This window comes from Tetrao urogallus, assembly GCF_951394365.1.
Source record: "Tetrao urogallus genome assembly, chromosome: Z".
Lineage (NCBI taxonomy): Eukaryota > Metazoa > Chordata > Aves > Galliformes > Phasianidae > Tetrao > Tetrao urogallus.
The window spans coordinates 41,073,471-41,097,443 of record NC_136816.1 but is presented as its reverse complement, the minus strand read 5'-3'; the positions used below and the strand labels follow the sequence as shown (position 1 = coordinate 41,097,443).

The 23,973-nt window shown below is 41.2% G+C and overlaps 1 protein-coding gene across 1 annotated transcript in view; it reads left to right on the top strand.

Moving 5' to 3' along the window:
- Positions 1-9,418: 9,418 nt before the first annotated feature.
- The window catches only part of FOCAD (focadhesin), a gene marked incomplete at both ends in the record, with an annotated part of 91,915 nt that continues 77,360 nt past the window's right edge, over positions 9,419-23,973 (top strand). Inside the window, 4 exons of the mRNA XM_079548912.1 lie at positions 9,419-9,475; positions 12,922-12,996; positions 14,487-14,641; positions 20,055-20,159. Coding sequence (XP_079405038.1) covers positions 9,419-9,475; positions 12,922-12,996; positions 14,487-14,641; positions 20,055-20,159 — 392 coding nt within the window. The remainder of the gene's footprint in view (positions 9,476-12,921; positions 12,997-14,486; positions 14,642-20,054; positions 20,160-23,973) is intronic.

Here is a 23,973-nt window from a genome sequence, read left to right as displayed (position 1 = left end):
ATGACAGATAAAAGGAGCACAATAACGCTATTTAATACAGCAAATTCTCAGCTACAAAACACTGTTTTCCTTCATAGTCACCACCATTAGCTCTGTATTTTCACCAGTGATCAACAAGAGCCTGCAAGCTGCTCTTATAAAAACCAATACCAACAGAAGTGACCCACAATTGCGGTCGCCACTGCTGAAACACATCACTCACTGCCTCACAGTGCTCACATCCACTGTTTCATCCTTCATTTCAGGAACTGGAGGGTGGTAGTCCTGTCTGTCAGCAAAATCCAACCTGAGATCTACTTTTATGCTCTTTTGTGTAATAGGTAGACCACATTAAGACTAGCAGGAAATAACATTGGAAACACCTCCCAGAGGCATCACATTTCTTTCAAGTTTGACTAGTGAAAACAGATTTGACAGCATAATCTGCAGCTAGTATGAGTGGCTTTGAATTAAACCCAATTATAACTCTGGCACTGATGCTGCCTTAATGACTCCCAAGTATTTCTTTGGTAGGAAGACTTTGGAAGCTGAGGATACTGCTCAATGGAACTATTCTAAATATATCAAAAAAAAAAAAAAAAAAAAAAAAAAGCCAGACTCCAGGAGACCTGCAAGCTGGGAGACAAACAAAAACATATTCATGAATTAAAGCAAGTGCGTAAAGATTTTCTGCTTTTTTTTTTTTTTTTTTTTTTTTTTTTTTCTGCTTCTGAAATCTGAACACAGAAGAAAATGGTATTAAAACAGATAAAGACCATAGGACAGTAAAGGGCTCCATATGGTTTAGATAGATCCCTTTCTTGTCAAGCCAGAAATGACCACCAATTGCCAGCAGTCCATCAGCCTCCCTTTTTCTTGTCCTTCTTCCTATAGAGCTCAAGCACTGATTACAATAGCTCTTAGTGTGTTAAATATTTGTGGGATGTTCAAACCAGGGTGATCCTGCTGCTATGTGTTGTGAAAGTGTTTCAGGTTATGTTTAAGATTAAACAATTATTTAAGAATATCATCCAGAAATCTGCCCCAAGGAAATATAGTTCTGAGAGGCAGGGAGTGTAGGGTGGTATGAGCAGGCGTCTAGAGCAGTAGGCACCCTACAGCGGTTTATACCTTCACCTCTGAACAACTGCAGACTCATGAAAAACAATTGGAATAGTTGGAAAAAGTCTGCTGTTACCTTGGTAATCCTTAAGAGATACAAATCTATGCAGCATGCTGGGGCCTGACCCATGCCTACCAACCTCTGTTCAACACTATTCAGCATCTTCAAGGGGTAGAGAACACTTCTGAATCTGATGACAGTACAGCAGACTCTCTAACTCCAATGACAGACTCTGCAGGAACTCCAATTTCCGCAACCGGTTCTGTGGTTGCTCGGAGCATTGTGACAGATCCTAGTGTCACTCCAACCTTCATGGTGAGCGCTGCAATTGCTCCTGCTACAGATCCTGTGTCTGCTTCATATGTTGCGATGAGAAAAAGAAAAAAATTCCTCCTGAGGGAGATGCAACATGCCCAGAGATGCAGTCCTGTGGCTGCTCCACTCCCTACGAAGAGTACTGTGGCTGCTCCAACTCCTGTGACAGGCCCTGTGTTTGTTCTGACTTTTTTGACAGACCCTACAGTTACCCTAACACTTCTCACAGGCCCTGCAGGTGCCATGACACTCACAATCAATCCTGTGGTCACTCCAATTCCTCCAAGCCCCATACTGGGTGCCGAAATGGCTGCTGTGGTTCAACATGGCAGACTGCTGAGCACCACACAGTTGTTCACTCACTCCTCCACTTCCCAGAGGGAGGGGAAGAGAAATGGGGGGGAAAAAAAAGAAAAAAAAATTAGAACTCATGCATTGAGATAAAACTGTTTCGTAAGACAGAGAAAAGGATAGCAGTTACAACGGATATATAGAGAGAGAAATGTATATGGCAAGTGATGCACAAGCAACTTCTCGCTAATCCCCAACCAATGCCCACCTAGCTCCTCAAGCAGTGAAAGAAAGAGATGAACTTCCACCCCTTTCAAATTCCTTTCTCTTCATGTCATATGATAAGGAATACCCCTTTATATGTTTTAACTGAGCTGTTCTAATTCTGTTCCCTCCCACCTTCTTGGCCCTTCGCTGAGAATGGCCTTGATTCTATGTAACAGCGCTTAGCAGAAACTATAAACATTGCTGTGCTATCAACACTGTTTTTCTTACAGAACGAAAACATAACATCATACTAGACACTCTGAAAAAAACAATTCCATCCAAACTGAAACTAGGATACTTAGGAATGAAACAGAGCTGAAAGACGCCCAGAGAATTTTTTTGTTTAATATACTTCTGAGATAGCCTTTACTTGCCTAGGCAAGCCCTGCAAGATGCCAGTTTCAAAAAATAAATAAATAAAAGAAGAAGAGAAAAGCTGGTGCCCAAAAGGCTTATATGAAAATAAGAAAAACAATTTTTTTATATAGGCAAGGAAACAAAATGGATAACAAAACAATACAGGAGCACACCAGATGCATCCACATGTCCACCATCTACCTGCTGCAGCTGGACTGTACCACGCAGGCCCCGCAGCATGCTAGACATCACAGAATCACAACCCCCCACATAAATGCAATGAAGTGAATCAGGAGCCTTGCAGAAGGCAGTGCTTCACAGGAGTTCATCACTTAGACTATGTCCTCTAAGCCTTATACTTCAGGTTGAAGAAGCCTGAATGATATTAATACAGGCTGTAGCTTACAACATCTTCGGGAAACGTGATGGATATGTGGATCAAGGGGTGGAATGCAATGATCCTGACCAGGACACTAATGTACACAGATGAGTCAGTAACTCATACAACAGTAGACTCCAATAGGTGCAGATCTGTGCTGTACTATATGTTCAGAACAGACCTGTGTTGTGCTGCACAGATCTCCTAACCAAAGGATAACCTCAGCCAGCTCATCATAACAAGCGTTCTCTTCTATCACATCTCTGGAATATATTACAAATTCTCTTATCCTTTTCAACTCAAGATGTAATGTTTCTATATGTGTTTTTGGATTTAAGCCAACATTTAACTCTGAATTTAAGAGCCCAATCGACCAGAAGACAAATTCATCCCACCACCACCCATATGAAAGCCTGGACCAACAATGCCCACATAAGCCAGCACCTGGGCCAACGGACAACTGAGGTTCCCCAGCCCTTGACACCAGAAGCAGACCCAGAGAGGTGTGGAGGTCAGGTAAGCCACATCACACTCAGTCTCTGCTCACACAGCTGCCATAAGCCAAATACATCGCAGCAAAGTGTTGTGGTGGCATGACACTATTGTGGCTGTGCAGCACATTTATGGTGGCATGGCACTGTCCTCCTTCCATGGCACTGTTTAAAGCCAAGATGGATCTATGTGGCTGCAAGCAGGGTCAGACACTTGCCCAGGGCAAGTTGCTGCTCAAAGCCAGCTGTCCAGCCACCCACCAATGGATCACTACCTGTTCCACAGAATCACAGAATCATAGAATTGCTCAGGTTGGAAAAGACCTTCAAGATCATCAAGTCCAACCATGACCTAACCATACTACCCTAACAATCCACTGCTAAATCATGTCCCTAAGTACCACATCAGGTTTTAAACACATTCAGGGATGGTGACTCAACCACCCCCGAATGTGGGGATGCTTATTCCAGTGAATAGGGGAGCCTATTCCAGTGCTTAACAACCCTTTCTGTAAAGTTGTTTTTTCTGGTATCCAACCTAAACCTGGCACAACTTGAGGCCATTTCCCCTCATCCTGTCACCCATCACCAGTGAGAAGAGACCAACCCCATTCACACTGTAATCACCTTTCAGGTATTGGAAGAGAGCAATAAGGTCTCCCCTCAGCCTCCTCTTCTACTAACTAAATGGCCCCAGTTCCTTCAGTCTCTCCTCACAGGGCGTATTCTCCAAGCTCTTCACCAGTTTTGTTGCCCTTCTTTGGACCTGCTCCAGCATCTCAGTGTCCTTCCTGCATTCACCTGCCCCAAAACAGAACACAGTACTCAAGGTGAGGCCGAGTACAGGGGCAGGATGACTTCCCTAGTCCTGTTCACCATTTCTGATACAAGCCAGGATGCCATTGGCCTTCTTGGCCAGCTGGGCACACTGCTAGCTCGTATTCAGTTGACTGTCCATCAGTACACCATGGTCTCGTTCCTTCAGGCAGCTTTCCAACCACTCCTCCCCAAGCCAGTGGGATTACCTAGGGTTGTTATAGCCAAAATGCAGGACCCGACACTTGGCCCTACAGAAACTCATACCTTGGCCCATCAATCCAGTCTATCCAGGTCCTTCTGTAGTGCCTTTCTACCCTCCAGCAGATCAACACTCCACATTCCCTTCCAACTTGGTGTTGCCTCCAAACTTACTGAGGATACACTCAATCTCCTCATCAAGATCACTGATAACAATGCTGAATAGGAGCGACCCCAGTACCAAGCCCAGAGGGGAAATCACTCATGACTGGCTACCAACTGGACTTTACTGACCACAAATCTTTGGACCTGGCCATTCAGCCACTGTTTCTCCCAGCAGAGCATATGGCCATTCAAACCGCAGGCAGCCAGCATCTCCCTGAGAATGTTATGGGGGGCAGTGTCAAAGGCTTCACTAAAGTCCAGGTAGACCTCTTTGACAGCCTTACCTTTATCCACTAAGTGTGTCACTTTGTCATAGAATGGAATCAGGTTTGTCAAACAGGATGTATCATTTGTAAACCCATATACTGACTGGCCCTGATCCCCTGGTTGACCATTAATTGGTCCATGATGGCTCCTGAGATTATCTTTTCCATAACCTTCCTGGGCACCAAGGTGAGACTGGTCGGTCTGTAGCTCCTGGATCATTGTTCTGGCTGTTTTTGAAGATGGGCATCACATTTGCCAGTCTCCAGTCCACTGGGACAACCGTTAGCCAGGACTGTTGAAGGATGATGTAGAGTGGCTTGGCAACCACATCCGCCAACTCCCTCAGCACCCTCGGTAGCAATCCATCCAGCCCCACGGACTTGTGAGCACCCAGCTTTGGGAGCAGGTCCAAAACCATCTCATCATGGATCATGCAGCACCTATTCTGATCGCCATCCCTACCTACCAGTGCAGGGGGCTGTGTTCCCAAGAAGCAACAAGTCTTGCTATTAAAGGCAAAGAAGGCATCAAGCACCTCAGCCTTTTCCTGATCCTTGGTCACCATGTTCCCCACTGCATCCAGCCTCCTGCTGTTTATGTATTTATAAAAATACTTATTGTTGTCTTTCACCTTAGTGGCCAAGTTCAGTTCTAGCTGGGCTTTGGTCTTTCTAATTTTCTCCCCGAAGCCCCTCCATGACGAACTTCAGGCTCACAGCCGCCTGCTCCCGCACCACCACGGACTCGAACCCACCTCCCACTCCCCGCCCTTCCGCTCCCTGGGCCGCCCAGGCGGAGCAGCAGGCCTGGCGGCAGAGCAGAAGAGCCCGCCCTCCGAGCCGAAGCGCAGGCGCCCGTAGTCACGCAGGCGCCTTTCGCTGCCGGGGCCGCTCGGGGCCCTCGCCGGCGTTCGCCTCCGAGAGCCGACCCTGGCGCTGGGCGAGGTGAGGGCAGCGAGATGGGCAGCCGGGTCGCAGCCCTCTTCAAGAGTGCGGGTGCGGAGCTTGTAGTGGAGAGGCGGGCTCCTTAGTGGCCTGGAGCCGCCCGGCACAGAGCACCGGCCTCGGCTTTGGGTGGGGGGAACCGCCCTTCCTCTGGGGCGGCGTGCGGGGCCGCCGGGCTCCGCGTCTGCCTGACTACGGGGCTGACGGCGCCGAGGAGCGAGCAGTCGCTGATGCTGTCATTACTCAGCGCTTTTCTTTTCTGAAGTCTTCTCACGCTTAGAAGCGCTGGAGTACTGGATTTGCGCCGTTGTCGTGTCTTTGGGCTGTTAGTGGGTTCTGGGGTCCAGATCAGGAGTGCTGCTTATTCTTGTGCCTGGTTGGCGTCTGTCCCCGTGAGTTGCCTAGACTCGGATTGTAACGGGCGCCAGAGGAGGTGAGCAACCCTCTCACATCCTGTGGTGCCCAGTCATTGACATGTTGCTGTATTACATTTGGAGATGGGTTTGTCACCTGTAACCCACCTTTGTCTCTCCCTTTGCCAGGTGTCCCTGTGTGTGTTGCTGTAGCTGACAGGACCAGCACAACCGTGTTTTTGACAGTACTCCATTAATACAAGCAGTGTGAGTCCTTGCTGGTGGGTGCCTGTGTTCACTCTGTTTTGGTTTGAGAGGATCACTGGTTTGAAGTGGGAGTTCCTTCGTAATAAGCAAACCACAGCAAATATAAGAAATGTAGTCAGAATGGAAGTTCTGTGTTCTGTTATTTAGTTTAGCTTAACTTGTAATAGTGACTTGGAGTAAACTTGTAGTGTGGACCAAATCTGAACATGTAACACCAAGGGAACCCTTCTCTGGTTCCAGTGTGTAAGTATTGCTTATCCTTTGCGTTGGGATGTTTACCATGTCAAAAACTGGGCTCATGAGATCCTCATGAAGTTCAACAATACTAAGCACAAGATTTTGCCCTTGGATCAGGGTAATCCCAGGTGCATGTACAGGCTGGGAGAACTCACAGGGAGCAACAGCCCTGCCGAGAAGGATTTGGGAGCTGTGATGGACAAAAAGCTGGACATGAGTCAGTGGTGTGCTCTTGCAGCCCTAAAGGCCAACAGTATAGTGGGCTGCTTCAAAAAAGGGGTTGCCTGAAGGGAGAGAGAAGCAATTTTCACTTCTGAGGCCCTTTCTAGAGTAATATGTTCAGGCCTGGGTCCCCCAGCACAAAGATATTGAAGCTCTTGAAGCATGTCCAGAGGAGAGCCTCAAAGCTGATGAGAGGGCTCAAACACGTCTCCTACAAAGTCAGGCTGAAGGAGCCAAGCTTTCTGAGCCTGGAGAATAGAAGAATCCAGTGAGACCTCTTTGCATCTTTCCAGTACTTGAAGGGAGTTATAAGCAAGATTTTTTGCATGGTTTAATAGTGATAGTCCAAGGGGGAATGGTTTTAAACTGACAAAGGGAAAAATTAGATTAGATGCTGGGAGGAAATTCTTTATTCAGAGGATGGTGAGGCCCTGGCAGAAGCTGCCCAGAGAAGCTGTAGTACCCCATCCCTGGGGAGGTGTTCAAAGACAGGTTGAATGGAGCCCTGGGAAACCTGACCTGGTGGGTGGCTAACCTTGGGCCAAGGAAACAAACAGTCCTTATCAGGTCAAGAATGTAACTTCTTAACACTTAGCATGGCAGGCTTCTGGCCTAAAAGGTTTTAGGATTTGTAGTGGCCAGTTTATCCCTGCTGGCATGAGCTATTTTGGCGTGGCTCTAGTAACACATTAGGAGTTGTTTGCTGTGAGAATCTGCAAGATTTTGTAGCATACCTGTTTTTTATTTTTTATTTTTTTTTTGTGGGCAGGGAAATGAGACATTGATCACATTGAACCTTTTGCAAATGAATGGATTTTATTCAGGGTGATGTTGCTTCCATTGAAAGATTGTTTTGTGTGCAATGCTAACAATCTGTCAGCTGTAACACGGAAAGAACAGCAGTATTGGAGTTATTGCTGTTAAGGGAGATTCTGCAAGGTGTGGATATTTTTGAGAGGAGCAGAGGGTGGTGGGGGTTGAGGCAATACTATCCCAAATTTTGTAGAGTAAAGCTCTAGAGGGCTAGTAGGCCAGAGATTTGTGAACTACCATGACCCTGGCCTTCCTTTCTTTTGTGGTAGAAGGCTGATAAAAATAGGAAACACTTCTTCGTTGTTGCTTTTGCATTTCTTGGGATGATTCTGTGGCAGTTAAGCCATTCATGGGAAGGAGAGAAAGGTGTTGCAAGAAATACTGATGTTTATTCTTACTTATAGTAGTGGCTTGGCATGCTGATTGTCAGCTGTTGCTCCCTCTGAGTTCTCCCAGCCTGCACACATGTCTGGGATTACCCTAATCCAAGGGCAAAATCTTGTGCTTGCCATTGTTGAACTTTATGAGGTTCTCATGAGCCCAATTTTGGCATGGTAAACATCTCAGTGGAAAGGACAGTGGCCATCTCTCTTAAGTGGGAGGAAGGAGTTGTTCAGAATTTCATTTAACTAATAGCAAGTACTCTCCAAATTAAAGTACTTAAACTTAGAAAGGGAAGAAATTTCACCTTTTTGTTTTATTTGTTTTCACTGCACCTATCTTGTCTTACTCTCATTAGATTTTACATCTTCAGTGCCAAAAACCAAGGCAGAAGGTTGAGAAAAAAGGCTCTGTGGCAGCAGTGATGGTAGTGTTAGTTTTTCTTGATGTTTTTTTTGTTTTTGTTTACTTAACTCTGGTTTTTGGTAGTGGTGAGATTCTGTTTTATAAATCATATTTGGAATTGTCTGCAACAAGATTTTGGCTGTTGTCTCTTCAGTTACTGTTGAAACTTTATATTCATGGAAATGATAAATGTTATTTTAGAGTCTTCCTTCTGTGAATGGAATTTGCTATGGTACATAGTGCATTCACACATTTCCAAAGTTTGATCCTGTTGTTTGGAGAACTGGTGCCAATGTTCTGATTGCACTGCACCAATAGCATATGTTGAAATTGGAGTACATTGTATGCATATTTTGTCTCGGTTCTTTTTGCAGGTGATTAGAGTTAGCTCTTCAGCAAATGCTAGATTGTAGTATTGATTTATTTTTTTTCTTTTTTTAAGGAAGACTTCTGAAATGACTGAAGATGTGTTTATAACAAATGCAACAAACAATTTTGTTGTAGCAGTGGTGTGCAGCAAAGTAAACTGAGTTCTGATTCTTTGAGTTTTGGTTCCTGTGTGCTGGGAGATGCATATATATTCAACTTCTAGAGAAATTTGGCTTTTTTTTTTTTTTTTTTTTTTTTGTCAACTGTTCCAGTCTCTAGTTGCAATTCTGATATACGGTCTTACAGATGGATTTTTGTTTTATTTCTGTTTTTGCATGAGGTACTTGGATGTGGGGAGATATTTGCCTTTTAAATCATGTTTGAAATTGCACACTCCTGAGCTGTCCCATTTTGAAGTCAATGAGATTTACCCTAAAGAGCATTCTTAACTTTATACTTTCAGAGTTTGCATATGCTGTGCTGTATAGAATTGTATTTGATCTATCTTTATGAAGTATTGGTCATTCACTCTTCACGTGAGAGCAAAAGGTGTTCAGGATTTTAGCTGTTTTCAGGTTTAAGCTTATAAAGTGAGGTAAGCTAATGTGGTACACTTAGGAGATGAAATGTTCACAGCTGCTGTTTAAGCATGTTTAAGCATTGTGCTGTTAAGCATGTTTTCTAGCAAATATCAAACTGTATTGCCCAGTCCCAAGCATATTTTTTGTTTAATCTGTGTTGCAGGGTATGAGTTAGTGTCCTATGACAGAGCCAAAATGTCGGATGACATCAAGAAGCGGTTTGAATTCCCTAACGCAGTTATTCAATCACAGGTAATTTTATTTTAAATGTTAAACAAATGGAATAATGTGTAAAGAGTTTTTTTCGGTGTTCTGCTACCTGGCTCCAAGGAGGTTTTAAGAAAGACCTTTAGCTTCAAACCAGAAAACCTAAGTAGTTGTTATACTTCAGATGCAAACAAAAGCTAATTGCTGAGTCTGTGTAGCCTGAACATAGTACATAATCACTCATCGCTGTAAAGTCTCTGCATAAAAATTAGAAAGCTTCCAGTTCTGGAAAGTTTAAGTAGGGCCAAATGCTTTCTAGTAGCCCTGTCAGTTGGAGAGAAGCAAAGAGTTGCCAGACGTCATGTGTGAGTTGGAAGTTCTTGACAATACTTCATGCAGCTGTCTTTAGGATTGATATATTTTTTCCTCCTGTGTGATGACAGCTGAACTACTGCTGTCTTGTCTGACCTTAGAAACTCTGTAGAGATTCAGTATGATCAGCAGACAAAATGCCTTTATTTTCATATCATATGAATAAACATCTGCCTTTAACTTTCTCATTTAAATAAAGTGTTTTTCATAGTATCTTTAACAAGCAACAAGGAAGAAAGTAATAACCTCTATTTCCAGAGGTTCTGGCTTCCACTTCTATTCTGTGACCCCTCAAAAGACACTGACATCAGCTGTCCAGGTATTTTTCTAGCTGTCATCAAACATCTGCTCTGCAGATCATGTTACCTGTATAAACAAGGATTGGCAAAGTGAGGGACTTGAGCAGGGTTTTTTAGAAGAAAAGGTTTTACTGATGGATCTTGGAATGTGGTGGGCTAATCTGTATTTTGACTTTACTTTATGTAGCTCACAGAAGCCCCTTTTTATTGATAAGCCTTTTTGTCCAGTAAAATGGAACTTAAATTTTTAAGGACACAGTTGTTTATTTCTGAAGTTTCTGATCATAGAATGGTTTGAGTTGGAAGGGACCTTTTAAGATCATCTAGTTCCAACCCCCTACCTGCTATAGGCAGGGACGCCTCCCACTAGACCAGGTTGTCAGAGTCCCATCCAGCATGGTCTTGAATGCTTCCAGGGAGGGGGCGTCCACACCCTCACTGGGTAGCCTGCTCCAGTGACTCACTACTCTCACAGTAAATAATTTCTTCCTATTATCTAAACCCCAGCTCTCAGCCTGTCCTAGTAGGGAGGTCCTCCAGTCCTCTGATCATCTTCATGGCTCTCCTCTGGACTCACTCCAAAAAATTCATGTCCTGTTTGTGTTGGGGCCTCCAGAATTGGATGCAATAATCCAGGTATGGTCTCAGGAGACCAGAATAGTGGGGCAGAATCACCTCCCTTAACCTGCTAGCTGTGCTCTTGAAGCAACCCAGAATACAGTTGGCTTTATGGCATGCAAGCACACACTGTTGGCTCATGTCAAATCTTTCATCAACTGACACCTCCACATCCTTCTTTTCAGGACTGTTTTTAAGCCATTCTCCACTCAGCCTGTATTTCGCTTGGGATTGCCCTGACTCAGGTGCAGCACCTTGCACTTGGTCCTGTAGCATTTCATGAGGTTGGAATGGGCCCACCTTTCAAGCCTGTCTAGGTCCCTTTGTAAGGCATCCTTCCCTACCAAGCTGCACCACTCAGCTTGGTTTCATCTTCAAACTTGCTGAGGGTGCAACTCAGTCCTACTGCACACACTGCCTACAGAGATGTTAAATAGCACTGGTCCCAGCACTGATCACTGATGAAAGCCACTTGTCACCGGTCTCCACTTGGACACTGAGCTGTTGACCACGACTCTCTGAGTGTGACCATCCAGCCAATTCTTTATCCAGAGAGTGGTCCACCCATCAAATCTATTCTTTTCTGATTTGGTAGCCAGAACGTCATGCAGGTCAGTGCTAAATGCTTTGCGTATGTCCAGATATGTGCAATGAGGTCTCCTCTGAGCCTCCTCTTCTCCAGACTGAACAATCCCAGCTCCTTCAGCCGCTCCTCATAAGACTTGTGCTCCAGACCCCTCACCAGTTTCGTTGCCCTTCTCACTCCAGGGCCTCAATGTCTTTTTTGTATGAGGGGCCCAAAACTGAACACAATACTTGAGGTGTAGCCTCACCAGAGCTGAGTAGAGGGATGATCACCTCCTTGCTCCTGCTGGCCACACTGTTTCTAATGCAGGCAGGGATGCTGTTGGCCCTCTTGTTCACCTGGGCACATTGTCAGCTCATGTTCAGCTGAGCATCAGCCAACACCCCCAGGTCCCTTTCCTCTTCACAGTCATCCAGCCACTCAGCCCCAAGCACTGCTTTCATTCGCCAGTTCACTCAGAACCCATGGATGGATCTGGTCAGGTCCTATGGACTTGTGCATCTTCAGGTTCTTTAGATGGTCTCAAACCTGATCTTTTCTTACAGAGGAAAAAGAAAAATAATAGAAGGCTCACTTGTTCTCCAAAAAGCTGTTGTAAGGCTGTGATCTGAGTGGGCAGGCTATGTTACTGCTCTTTCATTGAAATAGCTGCACAGAAGCAAAGACCTGACTTAGTTCAATTTTCTCATTCTCATTCTATTTCCATAATAAGCTTTTTTGTGCTTTTTTTTTTTTTTTTTTGTGTGTGTGTGTGTGTGTGAAGAATGGCAGAGTACACATTGAAACCTTTGAGAAGTGCAATCTTGTAGTCTAGGAAGGTGTGTAGATTTATAGTGGCACTGTTCTTAGAAATGTTACCTGCTATCTCAGAGTTCGTCATATCAGACTAATGGCCAGCCTTTGAAGGAATTGCAGATAAATCCTAAAAAGAGAAGAAACCCGGAAGCATTTAAAGTATTTTCCTGTATTTTTATACACATAACAGAAACGTTAATCGTGTGGTTTGTGGTTTTTTTTTGTTGTTGTTTTTTGTTTTTCTTTGTTTCCTCGTTTATTTTTGTCCAAAAGTAAATATCTGTTCTTACCATTGGAGAGCAGATGGAGCTGTTGTTCTGGTTGTGTTGATAATCTGAAAAATTGTTTTTTTTATGGAGAGCCTGGAAAATCAGTCATCTTGGTTGGGTTTTTTTGCCACTGAATAGCTTTATGAGAAATACAGTTAAATCCAAATGTTTGATTTAAAGTAAATCAAACATTTCTGAGTGTAATTGTGCTGTCAGGTATGCTAAGGGTTTAGGTTGTGAAACCATGTTTTCCTAAAGCAGCGCTTCAGAACTTCGCGTGTTTCTGATCTGTGTTCAAATCTACTTGCTTTCACTAAGCAAGTTCAAGACTTGCTTTCACTAACTTGAGTAGTAAAGAATATAATAATGGCCAGTGCTGTAAACATAGGTCTATTACAGCTGATAAAATGTCTGCAATTCCTGAGTACATGAATAATCCTAATCTTACAGGAAGCTCTATAAAAAGATGCACTTATTTCTGTTTTTTTTTTTCTCTAGTGAAGAAGAAAAAAATAACATTTGATCTGCATGTGTTTTTTATTTTTTATTTAGGCAGTGGGCCATCTGATTGCTGCAGTACTGAAAGAAAATGCTTCTTCAGAGAAGATCAAGCAGGCCTCTCACCAGGTCTGTGCCATTCTTTGACTTCTGCCTTCTTTCCCATCCATGAGTGCCTACATTTTTCTGTGGATTCTTACTTCCTATGTGTTACTTTAATAAATTCTAGAAGTTAAGCATGCTGACACCATGTGTTTGGGTGTACAGGTATAACTCAGCCTTCAGGGTCAGAAGGCAGAAACCTTAACTCTGCATAATAGCAATATCTCGCTCTGCTCAACCAAAGAGAGTTTTGAATTTATTTACATTACCAGAAGTGACATGTGGTGAGATGCTGCCATTTTGTTAACAATAAATAAATAACAGCAATACGGGCATTTAGAAAGTATATACTTTCTAAAGTATACAATACTGTACAATACTGTACAATAGCTGTATTGATGTTTTCTTATATATTAACTATGAAAGAGCTCACATTTATGTTAGAGAGCATGGTGTAAAAGCATACTTTTAATTAAGTCAAGCTCATGTAAGTATGAATCTATCTTATTAACCAAGAGCCATATTATGCAGTGCTGGTGTTTGCAGGTGTCAGAGCCGTGTTAGGGAGGCCCTAGGATTTCCTCTGTTTTTCCTCTCCGGTGCTAATTTGTACTGAAATGAGCAGGAAAAAAAAGTGTGGATTTTTTCTTTGTCTGAAGTCCCATACCCCAAACTAAGAAACCCAAAATCAAACCTCAAAAAACTTTGCTTTTGATGTAAGGAAATGTTTGAGGTGTGTAGTTTCTCTACACTGAGCACGATCATATTTCTAAATGGGATTCTATCTTGAGCTAAAACCTGATTTCTCACCTCTACTACCCTGTGGAAGTACTGAACTTAAACATAGCAAGACTTTCTAAAACAGCAGGAAGCAGAATGTAGCTCCTGTTAACATTGTGTGCCCTTTTTTTTCTTTCCTCTTTTCACAGGAGAATTTTGCAGTATTCAGTTGTTTTAAATGCTTTTAAATGTTTTCCTTTCTCCATTTGGAAACCACAAAGTCAGCAAACCAACTTAGAAATGCAAATGTGGTATCAAAATAAACAGTGGGTTTGATGGATAGACCTTTGTCTTTAACAACAAGTGGAGAGAGTGGAAGGCTTCATTTGAAGAATGAAGATGACTTCCTCCTCTGTAGCTAGAGGAGGCATATGAACAGCTGTCTGCACTACACTGTACTATAGACACAGTTTGACGTAGCAGTTCCTGATGTCTGTAATTATATATTAACATTTCTAAGGAGAGTAGAACTGATGTGAGCCTAATCTCACAGGCACAGCTGAAAATCCCATTGTGTCTTATTCTTCTGTACATACTGAAGGCAGTGTGTCTGGGGACGAGAAACATGAGAGCTATCCTGAAGTAGTCCTTTACTAGATGAAGAATCTGTATTCCAGCTTCCTCTTCTACTCTAAGGCTTGAGGAGAAGCTTTTAAGCAGGTTTTTACTTACAAGTGTGTTTGAAATGAAAGAAGATGTCAGCCTTCTTATTGCTTGTCTCATACTTTTAATTTTAGACTCCTGCTCTGAATTTACTCTGGGAGAAGTGCTGCAGTGAGAATGTTGCCTTGAGAACAGCTTGCTCTGAGGGTTTGGTGGCACTTGTTGCAGAGAACCATGCCGAGCTCAGCTATGTTCTTCATGGAGCTGTCAACCTGATTCCTTCAGCAAGGTGGTATTTGTTTGTCTCATTTTGTGTCTTTTGCCAACTACTTATAAATCAGTGTTTTTTTCCCTTGTAAGCCCTATGGAAAAGAAATGGCTCTGTGAATGACTGTACTCAAACAAGTATTCATGGCAGTGAATTGACAGTGCCCTACCATCCTGCTGCAGGACAGTTTTCATCTTGGCAGTCACCATATTGGTTTGACTCTGAAAGAACTCACAGTCTCTCCCACACATGCAGGTGGATAGCCTCAAAAATCAAAGCACTTCCTGGATTTGTTCCCTCTGTCATGGGGAGGAAAATGGCAATAATTTCTTTAAGGGAAAGGGAATACCTTCCTAATCTGCCTGTCCAAATAACTGGTTGTTCACATAAACCCACCATCATTGTCTGGGTAGGTATTAGGAATTACTCTCTGGTGTTTCCACTTCTGCTAAAGCAGAAATAATACTTAACTATGCAGCTATTACCTCTTAGAAAATTATGCAAATATAACACTTACATGTTGTGATGCATTTTTAGGTAGTCAGCACAATATACTGAGAGAATGCAAATCTGGGGAAAATATGTACAATGTACAAAACTTAAAAATGAAAAGTCAAATGATGACTTGGTAAGTGTTATCACTCAAGTCACCCAGCCTTAAAAAAAACTTTGGGGGACTTTTGTCTCTCTCCATAGTGTCATTTTTAGCCAAAGCTAAAATGAAGGCTGTTCCAAAAGTAACGCTTCCTGTTTTATTGTGTTGGTCCAACATCAGAGGCAGATGTTGGTGATATGGCAGTAGAGATGGAACCCTCTCACCTGTATTCCATTACGTTTTATTGCCACGTGATAGATGGAAGCGAGGAGCAGTCTGACAAAATGGTGTCTAACATGGAAATGTGTCTGAAACAAAGATGTGGAATCCCTGCATGCAGAAAAATTGGCACTCAATGACGTTCATGAGTACTTGCTGAACGTTTCTGGAGGCCAAACAGTGGATGTGAGTCAGTGAGGTAGTGGGTGGTGCCTTTCAGCAGTGGCAACAGTGACACTGGGTCACTTTCACTGGTGCAGATTTTTATGAGTGCAGCATGCAGTCTTTTGTTCATTTCTGGTGAAAATGTTGAAAAACTGAGTTTTGTAGCGGAGATCTTTCTCTTATCAAAAAGTATCTCTTTGTATCTGTTGTAGTTTCCATGGAAATAAATAGGAGGCATTACTTTCAGAGAGATCTGTGTAACTAGTGCTACACCTGTGATGTATTATGCTGGTGAGCTCAGTGCAGAGGTTGCAGAAACCATGCAATTGAAGATACGTTTTACAGCCCTTCTAAACTCGCAGAATCAATTTTAGGATGAAGTTTCTCACGATCAATCTGAGCCCAGGATGAATTTAGCTTTGATTAAACTGCAGTGAAATGATGAAGAAATCACTTGCTTAAAAAAAAAAAAAAGAAAAAAAAAAAAAAAAAGGACTCAAGCCTTGTGGCTGACTTGCTTAAAGTTGAATTATGTGTAGCTTGCTGTGATGATGAGACTCTGTGTTGAGTTTACAATAGTTGGTTATGAATCCCTGTGGAACGTTTTGTGAATATGTTCTTACAATGTAAATAATTTCTGCAAACCACTGCACTCAAAAGGATCTGCAATTTGGGAGCAAGGGAGGGATCGGTATTGTTAACAAAGAAGCAAAACCACCTGTGCTTTAGACACTGGGAATCTGAGCACTTTGACATAAATGATATGAGAGCTTCATTAGCTGTGGCTTACAGATTAAAAAATGTTTAATTCCTGTTCTGCTAGGGATTGTTAAGAGTATCACCAGTATACAGGGAAGTTTAAATTTTCATACTATTTCTGCTTTAGGATAAAAACTGCTAGAAGACAGTATTTTAAACTGAATTGATCTTAAAGACAAAAATGAAGTACTGAAAGGACATGACTCTGCCCCAGTTCCACTCATTCTTAGATTTTTCCACATGTTAAATCACCACAAATGGTTAGTTGCTATGGTAAGTGCTGGCAAATTACCTAGGAACCACTATACATATATTTTTGACATTTTTTCCTCAAGCTGCCACAGTTCAAACCACATCCTCTGCAGACTGCAAAGCAGGATTTAGCCTAACCACAGAAGTCCCTGGGTTTGAAATGTCTGTAGCCTCAGGAGCTGATTAAAATGATTGTTTCTCATTGGTTCTTTTTGGTGCTGATGCCTTTTTTTTTTTTTTTTTTTTTTTTTTTTTCCCCCTCTCAATTGTTTTAGAGTCTTAGCCTGCTGTTTCTTGTTATTTCCAGCCAAATTTTCATCCAGGTTTGCTCTGGGGCTTTGCACAGCAGTGTGCACAGTATCTTTAAAAGAAAATAAATGTGAGATACGCAACCAGAAAGGCACATGGAATTGCTGAGCACATTTCAGTGTTGGATGAAGTTAAGTAAATGTTTTATTGGCAGAGACTACTGATGTTTTGCTCTTTCTTCCCTTCCTTTTGTTATGATGAATTTAGCAGGGGCTTAGCACACCTAGTGGTTTTTATTTTGTCAGGTGTATCAAATTCTACATGCTAGGAAAGACATTGTTTGAGATGCATCCATTGCTTATCTGCATTGACTTTTTACGTGGTTCTCAGTATCTGCTTATTATTATAGCAGGAAACTATTCATGTCTCTGGTGCGTTATTGTACTTGTCTGGTAGACTCAGAATTCAGGTTTCCTCTGATGCCTCTAAAGTGTAGACCTCATGGAGAGTTACATTTGTGTCTGAGTCTGTTTGTTTATACATACTTTCTGGTGTATATGCATAAATATACACTCATATATATACGGATATACACGTGCACACATTTTACTTTGTTTTTGATGTTCACCTTCAACTTCCTTTGCTTTTGTTCCGTAAAATAGCAGTTTTCTGCCAGTATGAATCATCACAGCCCTTTCTATTATAGAATAGATAAATCCTGTGGACAGTATTCAATAATGAATGATCATAAATAACCAGAATGTTATATTAAAAACCTATTCAGCAATAAATTATTGTAATCTTTAAGAAACTGTCAGAGGGTTTTTTGTGTATTTACATTTTCACAATGTCCTTTTTACCTGAGGGAGCACTGCAGTGAATTCTTGCAGTATGGCATAGCAGCGTGCTACTTGAGTTCAGGATCTGAGTGCAAAGCCTCAAGCAGGTGTTCTTCCCCCACCTCCTATCAGGGAAATTCAGACCAGCAGTACTGAAATATCCAATCAGTCTAGCCCATTCTCTTACTGTTTTATTGTTTGCTTCTCCTGCACTGCATAGTTGCTCTGTTGATGTTGGGGGTATGTCAACAGATTGATCTTTAAATGGCTCAAGCCTTATTTGATCATTTTTCTCTTTCTCCCCATGCCTGTCCAAAAGACTCCCCTCCTCTGTGTGTTAGGCTGGCTGCTCTGGGATCTGTAGGCCTGCTGCGCTCCTTTGTTTTGGTTGCTTGGCAACAGAATTCTGCTGAACCTCCTATTCTTGTCTACGGTAGATTTCTGTGTTTGAAGAGCCAGGTGTCATGGTAGCCACTAATTTTAATGATTACAGACACATTTTTCAACTGATCCATTTTTGGAAGAAAACAAGCAAGCACAGTGTGTTGGTTTTTCAGCATTGCTGCAAAGTGTATAAAAGACACAGAAGAAAGCATATGCTTCTTTGCCTCTATCTGGAATATGAACCAAAACATTTTCTGGTGGAGGCATCTACTGTTGGAATCTCTGTGGGATATTCCCTGGTGTACTTGCCAGCTTACGGAAGAGTTGCTCTTGGTGGTGTTAAATTTTATAAAGATCTGGCAGTTAGAAGTGATATTTATTTGTAATAGTTGTCCATTGTCTTTGTTCTGAGTTTTAGGTTTTGATTCCAAAAGCATTCATAAATATCAAGCCTTGCTGTTTTTGTTTGTTTGGGTTTTTTTTTTGGGGGGGGGGGGGAGGAACTACATCACCCCCTTTTTGATTTTACGTGGGCCTAGCCTGTTCGTGCAAGCTCTTATCTTTTAATAGTGCTAAAGTAAAGTCTCATTGAGCTTTGACAGAAATTACTCTTGTTCAGACTTCTTGCATCACTTAAAAAGTCTAAATTTAGGTTGATTAAACTCAACATTTAGGAAAGTGTTTATGGAGCATACTGCACTCTATGCGTAACGGTTAGTATTAAGTATCTCAGTTTGCTCATCTGCTGAATGAGAATGGTGGTTTCTGTTTGTACTGTTAGAGGCATATGTGAACTTCATGAAATGTGTAACTTCATGTTTCCATCTGGTCCATTCACTGCTGGAGAAGTGGAGTTACAGATGAAAGAGATTTTTCTGACTTTCCACTGCTAGGAAATAAAGACAGTAACAATAATAATAAAGAACAGTAAAACAACACTAGCCTCTTTTTTCCGCCCTTATTTTTCACTGTGTGATAGAAGGAACTTCTTGTATTTGTTAGGTGACGATCTTTTATAAAACATATTGTTAATTCTTCCTGTTCGTTTTTCTTCAGCTACTGTTTTAGTAATGGAAGCAGTGAAATATATGATAGCATTTTCTGGATGAACCATCAAATAATAAATAATGACTTTTCCTCTGTGTCTACATTTTCACTGTGTAAAACGTGATTCTTCAGAATATATTTTGGATTCTGTGAATAACTGGGTTGGGTGTGGTGTGATCTGGTTTGAAAGATGTGGAACGCTGTGAAAAAGAAAACAGAATTTTGAATATCATGCTTTTAAACTCAATCAAGCAGTATCAACCTTTAGATTTGTTACTGTCTTTGCTGGTCTTTTTTATATTCATTATCATCATCCCTTGAAAATGGGATAAATCCTAACAGTAAAAAATACTTCTTGTTTCTTGTCCTTTCACTGAAAGCAAACCTAAAAGTGTAAGAGGAGGGAAATAAAATAGTTGTATGCAACAATCTCTTGAGATTTAAAGTCAGGATAAACTAGATATCTCAAGCATTTTTTTCTAAGAACGTATGTTTTAGTGTATTTAGATGCTTTCTCGTGGAGATGAGTAAGCATGAAATTTGTGTATTACACTGAATGTTTACCTGTCCATTTGCATGCAGAGAATCACTAATTTCAGGCTTTAATTTTTTAGAATACCACTGACCATTAAACTGGGGACAAAATTGTGCTATTAAGATCAGGTGGAAAGAAACCATCACAAGTGTTAATTCACACGCTAATAATTATCTGCTATATTGTTCATTTCCTGAAAAACAGAAAGACTGAAAACAAAGACATGGATATACAGCCTGCCTAAAACTGTGTAGACAGGTGTAAAGAGGTCCATAAGGAGAATTCAGTGCTTCTTTAGTGTCAGTTTTGTTACTAGGTTCCTTCTTTTTTTTGTAAGAATCAAATAACTTGATCCACACTTGACGATGTTCTACTTCTTTTTGTCAACAGGAATGTGCATGGCTTAGTAAAAACTATTTGGAAACTACTGCAAATTCAAGCTACACAGCTGGGAAGAGATGGAGATGAGGCTGTTCAGAATTTGTATGGAATCAGGTTAGTTTCAATTTGTTTGAAATAGACTCCTTAAAAACATTTTGTAATAAGGGTTAATACTGGCATTCAGTCCATTTGTTTGTTTGTTTGGGTTATGCTAACCAATTCTGGCCAAATTTGATAGGGTAGTGTCTGTGCAAGGGAGTTAACTGCTGCATGTTTCTTGAGTGATTCAAGGGACAGCTAGCTGGGTACAGCTGAACCTGGGTTCATTTTTAAGCTCAGCCTTTGTTATCTGTATGTGTGCTTATCAGCTGGGGGAAGACGTTATTCCATGCTCACAGCTGTGCAGATGCATAACAACATAAAGCAGTTGTTTCTGAAGAAAGAGTTCTCAGCAGTTACAGTTCTCACAAAACAAAATCTTTATTAGAATACTGTTATTAATACAATAATTTGTCACAACTGTCTCTGTACATTTTTTAATGTGTTCTAACAGTCCTTATGGTACAGGGAGAGGTATGTCCTGAAATAGTAAGTAGCAACAAATGAGATGGGAAAAGACTTTTGTGAAATGAATAATATTATGAGGATGTCTGAATGTCGCAGTATTATTGTCAGAGGTGATACTTTGCTACTTTCTTTAACCAAGCTTTGAAAATTCATTCAAGATCTTATTTGAGAATCTCACTAGGATAGATACAGAGTATGAGCTGCTTTCTTTTTGCAAAATATGAGGGAGTTAATGCTTTAGTAATAGTTCCAGCAGAACTGATCTTCATCAACTTCAGACAACTCCTCCATAACTTAGAACAGCATATTTGCCATTTCCCTGAACCAGTAATGCACCCTTGTGGCAAAGAAGGCCTGCAGCAGCCAGGGATGCAGTAGGAATAGTGATGCCAGCAGGCTGGCAGAAGCAATCCTTCCCTCTGCTCAGCCACGGTGAGACAGATTTTGGTGCTATGTCCACTGCCAACTTACCAGTGCAAAAAAAAAAAATGGAACTTAATGGTAAGAGTCCAGAGAAGACCACACAGATGACAGAAGGACTGGAGCACTTTTCATATGAGGAGAAGCTGAGAGAACTGGGACCCTTCAGTCTTGAGAAGGCTCAGTGGTATCTTATCCATGTGTATATGTTCCTGATAGAATGTATGAAGAAGACATTCTTAGACAGTAGTGACTGCAGACTGGAAAATGGGCTCAAATTGTAACACAGGAGATTCCATATTATTCAAGAAAATTCTTATTTTTTTGGTACTGTGCAGGTGATCAAACACTGGAACAGGTTGCCTAGAAGTGTATAGGGTCTCTGTCCTTAGAGATGCTCAAAACCCGACTGAGCAATTCTGGACAACCTTCTCTAGCTGCCTCTGCTGGAGCAGATGATTTGGAGTAGATGGTCTCAAGAAGTTCCTTACAACTTAAAAGTAGTTTTTGACTCTGCTTTTTCTTAAAAGTTTTAATGAATTTGATAGTACAGAGATAAAATGAATGCTAGAAGCTCAAAAGGGGCAAAGGAAAGTTTTGTAACAAAGAACCAATACTGGGGCTTGTGCAAATATAGTAGCATGGTGATTGCTAATGGTGCTTTTATTTTAAGCAGACTGAAGACCAGTTCCCTCTCATCTGTTTTTATTTTTTTTTCCTTCTATAAAGATGAAGTTCTTAAATGTTCTTACTGTTAAAGTGGTTGCCATGTTAAAGTAGATGATTTCAAATGCATCTAGAGCGACTAATATGAAGCTGCTTGCCCTGCAGTAGCAGTCTTCTTGAGAGGAGATCTTGGTAAACTCCTCCAGCTCTAGAGAAATTACGAATCATTTTGATTTTAGCAATTACTCTTCTGTCTTTTTATGCAGAGAAGAGATATTGTCATGGCATGTTGTATTCTAATGCTTTAAGAACATAAAATACACTGTTTGGTAGAGGAAAATCATGTATTTTCCTCAGTATTTAATTTTGCTTATGTAGAATGGAGGAGACTTTGGAGAACTGGGTGCACTTACATAGGTCACTCTGAAGGTAATGCCTCCTATTTATTTCCATGGAAATGACAATAGATAAACAGGGAGTAAAATAATACTATTTAATAGACCACATTCTCAGCTACAAAACGCTACTTTTTTCAACACAGTCACCAGTATTAACTGTGTATTTTTACCAGCTGTGAACAAGAGCCAGAGTGCCATACTCTGTGTGACTCTCTGGAATGTGATTTGTCTTTTACTATTGCTGCTGAAATCCACCACCCAGCATCTCACTGTGCCAACATCAACTCTCTAATCTCCATAAACGTTCTGCAAGTATTGATGGATGTTAGTGGATGCCATTTTTTCTGCATGGAAGAATTCAATTCCATCAATTTCCTCCACAAGCACTTCTATGTCAGATAATGTTTTGTCAGAGTGCCTCTCTGCTGCCATCTGTTGCACAGCAACAAAATGTAATGAAATACTGGCAGGAAAGTTCAACCTCTGCTGCTATACCAACATCCACCTCTGGCGTTCTGGGTGAATGTAGTAAAAATGAAGACATTAATTTTGGAGCAGCCCTTGTATTATACTGTCAACTGTGCAAGAGTATACAAAAATCATCAATGAATAATGAAAAAATACAAGAATGTTCACAAAAGTTCATGATACTCAGTCTCTCTTGGAACATTCATAAAATAATATTACAGGCTAATGGATAGATTTTTTTTAAAGCCAATCTCAATTATAAATAATAAAACTACTTACAGTGCATCTTCTTGTCATGATATAATATCTAATTCTTGAAAAGAATTGGGAGAAAATAACGTGTTGTAGTTTGCAGGATTTTGCGTGGTTGCGTGTTCTGATTTCATTTAGGAAAGCCTCTGTAGTTTGAGAGTTGTGACTCTACACTTCCTTTAAGCAAATCAACCTTGGAAAACTGAGAAGGGTTTGTTTGTCTCTGCTGCTGAAGAAAGCAGGAAATGTTCCTTTTAACCTAGTAAATTGATAGGAACTGCCTCATTTATCACTTAGCTTTGGGATTCCTAATTGTTTCCTTAAGCTGTGTAAGTATCGCTGTCTTTTTGACAAACTGGTACTTCAGGGGTTGCTAAATACCAAATCAAACATGCCATTCAGTATATGTGAAATAATTGATGCAACTAAAATTTAAATCTGGGATGGTCTGATTTTTTTATGATGAAGTTGGAACCAGCTTTAGCGAGTCAGAAGTAGTGAGAAAGTAGTTGTGACTGTGAGTGAGAACTGTACATTCCCACTGGATTAGGTCTGTCTCTGCTAGCATTAAGTTGTTTGGTGGTTTTTTCGAGCAATCCTGAAGTTACTGCTGAAGAAAAACTTCTCAGTACACATCTTTTTCCAAATGCCCATAACATTATAAAATAGAACTTCTGGGGGTTACATATTTTGACGTTTCATTATTAATCACAGTTAACTATGGAGCTTAACAGGTTTATTTTAGCATTGAGCTTGTGCATGAGAGCACACCAAAGTTGTTATAAAAGCTGTTTTTTATTGGATGACAAGCCATCTTTATTTTGGGCTTGGTGTGTCATGTGTGCCTACTTCATGGCATTTTGATTTTGGCATTGTAGGAGTACTTCAGTTACTGATGACATAGTTTTCTCATTAGGAATGGTAATTAAAATATGACAAAGGTATTGAAATAAGCAGATGCTGTAACTCTGTATGTCTATACAGGGCTGTGCTCTTTCAAGGCTCTGGCATAAGTCAGTACTGTTTCTAACCTGCTGCCTGAAAAAATGATTCTTTTCATGGCGTGCTAGACTCCAGTGCTAGATAGCCAACAAATTGTCTCTTGAATGCTGCAGTCTTCGAAAGCTGCATTGCAGCAATAACCTTAGTCTTTAGAA